Below are 10,003 nucleotides of genomic sequence, written 5' to 3' on the forward strand. Positions count from 1 at the left end.
GCATGTGTGCTTCAATCTGATTGGATGAAACTTTAAATGACTATATCTCCTTTGTTTTTTGACGAAATGCTTTGAAATTTAAAATATAGTGATACATTAAGATGTCCTGCAATATGATATACAAAACATTTCAAGAAATCACGCGCATGCACGTGTGCTGCAATCTGATTGGCTGAAACTTAAAATGGCTATATCTCCTTTGTTTTTTGAGAAAATGGTTTGAAATTTAAAATATAGTCATTCATTAGGATATCCTACGATACGATATAGAAAAAATTTATGAAATCACGCGCATGCACATTTGCTGCAATCTGATTGGCTGAAACTTGAAATTGCTATAACTCCCTTGTTTTCAAACCAAACGGGGTGGGATTTAGAACATAGATAGATGTAATAGACTTCTACAAGAAGGTATGGTCACCATGCTCGTGTATGCACGTGCGTGCACGTGAAGTGGGTAAAATCAAATATACACTTGAATGAGCGTATTTTTTTAATACTTTTGGATTAAATACTTTCATATTTAGTATATTAAAATATATAGATTGTGTAGACAAGATGATATGGTCATTACGCTGATGCATTCACATGCACACGCGTGCAATGCTAAAATTTAAATGAACTTGGTACACTTCTGGGTAAACGTTGTTGAAGTCTCAAATGCATAGAGTTTGTCTTATTTAATGAGGCTTACAGGGGATATGGCACCAAAAGGGAGTTGGGGAGCGTTTGGGGAACATCTGTAACGGTTCCCGTTACAATTAGCACTAGTTTTTATTGTCTTTCAGTTAACAACAGATATTTCAGATAAGGTCTTCCAATTTTTTACCCAAAACTTGATTTTAAATTGTGAGATCATACTTATAAAATCTTTTGCAATTTATTTTCCCCTATACATATATCTTATATATACTGAAGACCTCTGTTTTGCCTTTACATCAAACATATACTTATTGATTTTTGTTTGGATGATTTTTTAAGAGTTTGTTCAAGATGCACCACATGAAAGGAAGGCAGCATGGAACAAGGGATGTGCATCAGAAAAACAGGAATCAGCTCCAACTGTTGAAATCAAGTCTCTGAAAAATCAAAATCAAAAAACAGGTAAACTTTACTTGTATTTATGCAGTTTATCCATAAAAATTTTCTTCAAACTTAGAATGTTTCCTGCAAACTATTTATCATGAATGAATGATAAAAATCTTTACTTGACACTACATGTCCTAGATACATGTATCATTTGAATAAAAATATATTTAAACTACTAGAAAATAATTCCCTAAAATATTTATAGCTTAATTCATTGTTCTTTTGTGTCATGTACAGGGTATTGTGGCCCCTCCTTTCTCTGGGGCTCAAGATTTCAACAAACTTGGACCGAGAAACTCTCTATTTAATATATATTCCTACATAAAGTATTTTGGACCCACTCTACCCCTTGGAAGTATATTAAATAAATATTGAAAATGACTTTCTATTTACCATATATTAAAGTTCTGTTTTTAAAAGTGAGAACAAGAGGGGGACTACGCCTGTAAATTTATTGCTCGAAATTACGTGCATGTTCGCTATAAATAAATCTACAATGATTGAAATGGACATCTTAAATTTTCCGTATAATATAAATAACATACATACATGTACGTTAATTCAAAGAAAGCAAGCATCATTGATATTATTAAGGTGAGGACAACCCTTATTTGAGAATTTTTTTTCTAATTTAATTACACATTTTAAACACATGGAGGCGCGCGCCCAGTGCGCTGGTGCTCTCTTCAAGTGTCACATCGGATATATCGGATGTGAACTAAAAACAGAATTAACTGTATGTTTTTGATTGAAGCATATTTCTGAGCATGTACACAGGCTGCACAATTACCTTTGAAGACCTGTTTGTAGACTGGCCTTGTTTGTCTTGTATGAACTATATATTACAGACAGTAATATAACAATCAGTAATATAAAAAGCCATCTGCTAGCTGGCTGCACTCATTGGCCGATAAAAATTCTCACTGACAGAAATGTTAAAATATCGAATATCCCTGTCGCTGGTTTTGTACGACAGCGACAGGAAATACCAGTCTTGTTAATAAAAGATCTGCTCGTCTGAGAATTACGGAGAAGGCAGAGCATCTGCATGGGTGAACTGACTGGTTGACAGATTCTGCTTTGAATTATATACCATATTGGATCATGTGCAAGATTCGACCTATATTTTGGTTAGCGAATGATTTGCTAATGTAGAAAAGACAAAAATTAATCTCCCCATAGCGCATGTGCAACATGCTCAGAAACAGACGTTATGCATAATAAAATTTTCCTTACAAGAATTTTTAGCCCGTCGATATTAGATCTTACCGTACACTTCTCGGAGGTATTTCACGAAGTGCTGAACGGATTTCTCCTCCTTTATTCTGGCATTACTTCCAGGTTCGGAGAAATCAACATGGACCATTTGCATTAGTCTGGAAACATTGAGCGTGTTGGTTCCATTTGTTCCATTTGTAAATAAGTACTTTACGTTCGTTTGTTCAATCAGCTGAAAGTAGTGAACACCATTGGAAACATACATCTAAAGTACGGCAAGTTATTTTTTATTACAATGTATATAGACATTTTTCCACAAACTTCACATACCTGAAGGACACCCGTCCTCTCCAGTCCGCGCCTTAACTGGGAATGGGCCTCTGTGCAGCCATCAATAATATTTGGTAGGCCACCTAACAGAGGGCCTCCTTGAAGAACGCTCAGGCCTGTACAAATAGAAACAATAATTATTCCAAAACCGAAATAGAAACTTGTTTTTAAGAAATGACTATTTAAGATATAATTCATAACCTACCGATTACGAGGCCAGCGTAAAAGTAATGGTGCCTTGCTAGTGCTTCTTCTTGAAGAAGCACCTCTATGGCACCCGCATTTACATGGAGGAGTCGGTGTTTCACCTCCTCCATGAACGAGTGGAAAAATTCCCTCCTGGGGCCGCCCAAATCCACAGCCGCTTCACCGTGGAAAGTCACCTCCAGGGGAAGACGTACATTCTCCAGGGAGGAAATTTCATCAACTGCATCACAAAATAGATTTAGGCGGCTGATGAAAATGCCTGCACTCTCCCCCTCCGTGGGAACACTTTCATCCGTGATGTCTAAATCTCTTCCTTGGAGGAAGAGATTTGAGTAGAGCCTTAACAGATCCCTGGGATCTGTTAATGCAGCCCTGTGAACATTATTTTTTTTTTTACTTTTTGGCAGTCAGTTTTCCCTGATAATACTTCTTCCTTTCAAAATCTATCCTATAAAAAGACTGACAATATATATTTTTTTATGTTTTCTAAAATTGATTTTAACAAAAAAATGAAATTGATACGCCTGGTAAGGTTTATTAAAGTTTTAATTCTGCTACTCTCTTGTACATGTATTTGGCTAGGACTTAATAAAATGCAAACAAGTAATGAGCTGTATCATTTTATCAATTATCAGTGAATCATATAATAAAACAATTATTGCTGTTTTTTCGGTCAATACAATGATTTAGCCATCTTTGAAGAACCCTTCGGGCTCGGTGAATATTGTACTCCTCAGATGGCTAAATCATTGTATTGACCTCAAAAACCAGCAATAATTGTATAATATTCACTGATGAGCTGATTGTCATTTGGTGTAGTTATGAATGCTAAACAACAGCAGCTGCTCTTTTGTCTCGAGTTTTATATCAGAATCCATTTGACACATGTTACATGTATTATGTTGAATTTATTTGATGCTGAAAATGCGTTTTTTTCACAGATGTTAATTTTTTTTATAAAATAGTATACATAATCAAAGATCATGATTAATAAAAAAAATTATAAATAACGGTTTCATTTTCATGATTTGTTTTGTTATAGATGCTGTTATATACATCATTTCCTGCTGAAGTTTTCCATATATTAATTTCTTTGTTTGAAAGAATGGGTCCATTGGATTACTACAATGGATGGACAGTACAAGGAATCAGTACCAGTGGCCAGCTCCTTATGACTCTTACGCCTAAATTTAAGGGATTCGAATTTAGCAGAAAGATTTAACACCAGTAAAAGTACCGTCTCCAACATATTGAATATATCTATGCTACAGCACTGAACAAGATCTTGTTAGAAGGAGTGATGAAGGCTGTTGGGATACCTTCCCAGTTGAAATGCAAAGGATCAATGCCAAAATCATTTGATGAGTTTTCCTACTCGAGAATAGCAATGGATGCCACTGAAATCACACTGGACGTACTATCAGACATCTGCCATATCTGCAATTATTACCTAACCTACTATATAAATTATAATTAAGCATTTTGAACTGTTTCACGGTTTACTTTATGTTTTTGCGTGATCATGAAACAGTGAACTGTTGACCGGTCCACAGAATGAACTGTTGACTGTTTCAAGCGTCATCGTGATATTCAAGCGTTTTGATGACCACGACATCACTAATTACCTGCTTTATAATTAATCAAATTTAAATAAAACACACAAACAACCCATTTATTAAGTATTACTTTAAATTAAAAATATTAATTTAATCTTTGTATTATGTGTTCAGCTAAATAATAGACAAGTATGTGAATTCACAGTTGTGAAAACGTTTATTGATTGTTTGTGTTTTTATTCCAATTTAATTAATTATATAGTAGGTTAGGTAATAAAACACTTATTCAATGACTACTCGGTAAAACAGTCAAAATGTTGTTCCTCGGTAGTGGGGGAGACCTGGGAAACTGTTGCCCTCGGCCTTCGGCCTCTGGCAACAGTTTCCCAGGTCTCCCCCACTACCTCGGGACAACATTTTGACTGTTTACCTCGTAGTCATTAAATAAGTGTATATTGTTGATCATTGTGGTGTATTGCATATGTTGCAGCCAGGTGATATGATCCTTGCAGATAAGGGCTTTATCATTTTTGATAAGCTTCCATCAGGAGTGACATGAAACATACCACCTTTCCTGTCATCCAAAGCCCATTTCACAAAGGAAGAAGCACAGCTTTGTTATAAGATTTGGGAAACATGATTCATGTGGAACGTGCCAACGAAAGAATCAAGAACTATCGTATTCTGGATCATATTCCTGCACAATACACCTAAATTTTCCAATTATGTGTAGCTCTTGTTAATTTGCAAGCTCTCTATTGAAGGAAATAGCAGAAAAAGTATGAAATTTATAATTGGTGTAATTTAAAGCAGTACTACACATTAAAACTTGTATTATTGGAGTTTTATGAAGAGACTTACTTTTACATTCGACAGCTTACTTGGACATTTAAACCTGCGTCATGTACGGAGATACGGAATTGTAAAAAGAAAATAGAAAACATCTCAAGAGGGGAAAGTTATTATGTTCCCCAAACGAAGTTGGGGAACATATTGTTTTTACTCTGTTTCTTATTATTATTATTATTATTATTAAGTCTTCCGTTCACAACGGAAGACTTATAGTGTTTGTATTGTTTCTTTTTATTATTATTATTATTATTCCTCCCAAATTTTGTGAGCGCGATTACTCAGAGATGGCTGGATAGATTTTCACAATTTTTCTCATGTAAGTAGGTTGATATATGAAGTTTATATAAAATTCCGTTTTTTGAAAAATTCACTTCCGGTCCGAAGTTATGGCCGATTTTCGAATTCTAAAATGGACTTTTGTCCGGCAGTTTTCTCGGAAACGGTTTGAGGTAAAGAAATGAAATTTACAGGAGTATTAGATCATGATATTCTATTTGTTTTGAAGTTGTTTTTGTGTGTTTCCAGTACTTCCTGTCCGAACCGGAAGTGAATTTCTTTTTGGTCAATTTTTGAATTTTTTGTTTTTAGATATTTTTTCAAGATATTCTTATGTAAAACAGACATTTTTCTACAAATACTAAATATATAATTTGTTTTTAAATCAGATTCCGCATTTTGTATATTTTCGGTACCGAAATTTTCTCTATTTACGTAGTATGTGTAAGGTGGGCAAAGAAAGATAACTCTGACCTGTGAATGAGAATAGAACTTTCGAGATAAAGGCAGAAATAGTATCGATGACGTTAGAGACATATATACGCTCTCCAGATCAACATATTCATACATTCAATACTCTCTCTTTTGCATGTTACTTAATTCACTATATGCATATAGTTTAAATTTGGCTGTGTAGTGTTAGTCTGTATATTAAAAGTTTTTGATTTACAAATTTATATATAAAAAAAATATCCGTCCTGTGTCAACTAAGCACTTTGAAGAAAATAATATTGTACGCAGAATACATTACAGCGATGTATATACAAATTATTCTACAAAAATACTAAACATATTATTTATTCAATCGGATTCTGCATTTTAGAGATTTAAGGTTCCGTCAATAAATTCATTTTCTCTATTTTCGTAGTGACAATGAGCAAAGATAGATAACTCTGACTTGTAAGTGGGAATAGAACTTTCGAGATAGATCATAGAGGCGGAGGTAGTATCCATGACGTCGCAGACGTCTATATCCACACTTTTCACATAAAAAAAATAATTAGACTTTGAGTTTCCATATCCACTTCTGCATGAAAGATTACGTTGGTTACTGCTTTCAGTATATGCATCGTTTAAAGTTGTCAGCGTAGTGTAAATCTGTAATGTCTATTATATTAAAAAAAAATATTCTTACTAATTTGAATGCGAAATTATCCCGGAATCTGAGTTTTATTTTCGATTCTAAAATATTATATGTACTCAAAAGGGAACTGAGAGATAGAAGAGTAGGTGTAAAGCCTTTAGAAATAAATTGATATCTGCAACTTAAAAGAAAGAAAATCAATCTATAGATTGGATTTGGTTTTAACACGTATATTTCATTGATTGAAAGTCTTATAGTGTTATTTATTATACATGATCTGTACTTTTATATACCCGAGAAGTTATTAAAGATGAGAAAAAGCGATTCTTGGATTTTTGTGAAATACTAGTACTCAAAGGGTTAACATTATGTGAAAGTTACGCGTTTCTGTGTGAAATAATGCTACGCTAAAAACATGATACAAAAACATCTGCAAAGGTCTGTTGATATGTTAGATAAAGTATACGAATGAACACAATTTTATGCAATGCTATATAATTATACATATGTACATGCAACCTTAAGTATTTTCCTTTTAATTCAAAAAGCATAGAATTACCGAGTATGTAATTCTTTTGAAGCCCCCCCCCCTTCCTGATTTTATTCTGAGACATTATTGCAACTATAGGCCTTTGAATTATAAATTCGTTATACAATTAAGTCTGGAACATTTGGTTATAATTACCATTAACATGTATACAGAATTCATATTCTATAATAGTAGATTTTTCATTACGCAAGATACTGAAATTTACATGTCTGAGAGAGAGAGAGAGAGAGAGAGATATTCCTTTTTAATCCTGATTATCCTATCATTTTCATAGACAAAAAAATCAGTTCTATATCAGTTGTACCCATTCTTTATTAAATATTTTCTGATTTCATAGTCCGTCATAGTCACTCTCTGTATATTTTCTGCTTAATCAATCAAAATCACCGGACGCTGTATGCATTGCAATAAAGTTGTTCGAAATCATTTTTTATTAAGTATGATCTTTAAGAAAATCTGATGCAACAAATTTGAGAAATGAAATATAAAATAAAAACATGGCTAGAGCATCATATATCTGTATTATGGACTTCAGTTGTGGGACGTGGAGACCGGTCCGTCAGATGAGATCGTTTAAGTCGAGGTCCCGTGTGTCAGATGGTACTGACTCAAAAAGATTCCTCACTGCTCAATGGCGATTAGAGCCAAATTATAGGACAACATTTTGCAGTCTCCACCGGCGAGTGGCGGCTTCTCCATGTGAAAAATTCTCGATAGGGACATTAAACAACATATAATCAATTAATCGATTGCTGAAGAATTCCTGTAGTTGAATAATCTTTCTGCTGACAAATCTCGATAGTATTACTGTAAAAATCAACGACTTTACGTTTAATGTGGTACTAACTTAGTTCATGACATTTTTTTATAACACCATCACAATTGTGCCAGAACATAAACACAGTGAAGTTTATGAGAGTACGGTGTTCGTTCGTCCGTTGGTTTGTCTATGATACACGTGTAGCTCTTACGAGTGCCAAAATGCATAACAACAAGATTGGTCATGAAAATCAAAGTACCTTAAGTACTGAAAGACCTTTTTGCAGTTTTTTTTCTTTCAGAGTACGAGTATGATATCTATGTGTTTTGCAGAGAAAAAAGCAAATTCTTACAGATTTAGAAGAACGGAAGACTTATTTGTTGCCATGGCAACAAGATTCTAGTTATTATTATTTTTCTTCTTCCTGGGAAAATTTTGTCCACGAGTGATCTTGTAAACTACACATCCGACTAAGGTAAAATGTTTTTAGGGTTAGTAGACATGTTATGTAGATTTGCCGAACGAAGGTCATTTTGCGCGCACGTGCTTGCAAGAGCGCGCACGTGCAACACATGAAATGACCAATATAATGGATATTGCTGTAACTTTTCTTTTTTTAGATGAATTTTTTTGAAACTCATAATGTAAGGATATATTAATAGTATAGACAAGATGGCATGGTCAAAATAGCAAGATCTCACGCGCATGCACGTGCGCTTTGCTCTGATTGGCTGAAACTAAAGTCTCAATATCTTTCTTGTTTCTTGTCATAATCTTTTGAAATTTTGAACATAGTCCTACATTATGAAGATCTACAGCATGATATATAAAAATTTTCATGAAAGCATGCGCATGCGCGCGTGCTGCAATCTGATTGGCTGAAAATTTGAATGGCTATATCTCCTTTGTTTTTTGACGAAATCCTTTGAAATTTAAAACATAGTCATGCATTAGGATATCCTAAAATATGATATAGAAAAAAATTCATGAAATCACGCGCATGCACGTGTGCTGCAATCTGATTGGCTGAAACTTTAAATGGCTATATCTCCTTTGTTTTTTTACGAAATGTTTGGAATTTTAAAATATAGTCATTCATTTAGATATCCTTCAATACGATAAAGATAAAAATTTATGAAATCACGCGCATGCATGTGTGCTGCAATCTGATTGGCTGAAACTTCAAATGGCTATAACTCCCTTGTTTTCCAACCAAACAGGATGGGATTTAGAACAAAGATAAATATAAGGGACTCCTACATGAAGGTTTAGTCATTATGCACGTGCGTGCACGTGAAATGAGTAAAATTAAAATTACCCTCGAATAAGTGCATTTTTTAATACTTTTGGATTAAATGCTTTGATATTAAGTAAATTAAAATTTTAGATAGTGTAGACAAGATAATATGGTCGTTACGAACATGAACACGCAATGCCTATTTTTAAATATATTTTGTATTTTTCTGGGAAGACCTTGATTAAGTCCAAATTCCATAAAGTATTTCTTATTTAATAGAGATTACAGGGAATATGGCACCAAAAGGGAGTTGGGGAGCGTTTGGGGAACATCTGTAACGGTCCCCGTTACAATTAGCACTAGTTGTATTCGGGGCTTAAAAGTAATTTATCGAACAAAAATTATAATTGATTGTAAAATAAAATTCATTTATTTTAAATAACTTAAAAAATGCAGTAACTGAATAAAGAAGAAGACACATTTCGGAAGGAAAACGCAAGTTAGTCAAGACTTAAAAGGAGGGTGTTGAGGGTAGGAATATTGCCATTTTCGTCCTAGACAACGTAATATGATCTTTGAAGTAGCCCCTTATTATCATTTTGTTTAATATTGAGATCAATATCTTTTCACAAAAGAGCTACCGTATATTTCTCTGTTGTAAAAGTAAGCCGTCAAATGTAAAAGTCAGTGTCTTCGCAAAAGTCCATTACAAACATGCAAAATTTGTGTATCCAAGTCTTCTATGATGTTTATATTCATTATTATACCAGGGTACTTCCTTGTTAAATACTAAAATCTGATTTGTTTCAGACACATCAGCAACATTCTTGACGCGAAGATAATG

The 10,003-nt window shown here is 33.8% G+C and overlaps 1 protein-coding gene across 1 annotated transcript; it reads right to left on the minus strand.

Annotated features, from left to right (window-relative positions):
• Positions 1-2,029: 2,029 nt before the first annotated feature.
• LOC134269002 (uncharacterized) lies at positions 2,030-3,538 on the minus strand. Its single transcript, XM_062751230.1, has 4 exons — positions 3,525-3,538; positions 2,843-3,216; positions 2,638-2,753; positions 2,030-2,539 (listed from the first exon to the last, which is right to left on the minus strand). Exons 1-4 carry the CDS (start codon positions 3,536-3,538, stop codon positions 2,348-2,350), a joined length of 696 nt encoding a protein of 231 aa, XP_062607214.1. The 3' UTR covers positions 2,030-2,347.
• Positions 3,539-10,003: the final 6,465 nt, after the last annotated feature.

The sequence above is a fragment of the Saccostrea cucullata genome, unplaced genomic scaffold (assembly GCF_032062105.1).
Source record: "Saccostrea cucullata isolate Sc308-1 unplaced genomic scaffold, CSIRO_AGI_Scuc_v1 ctg8685, whole genome shotgun sequence".
Lineage (NCBI taxonomy): Eukaryota > Metazoa > Mollusca > Bivalvia > Ostreida > Ostreidae > Saccostrea > Saccostrea cuccullata.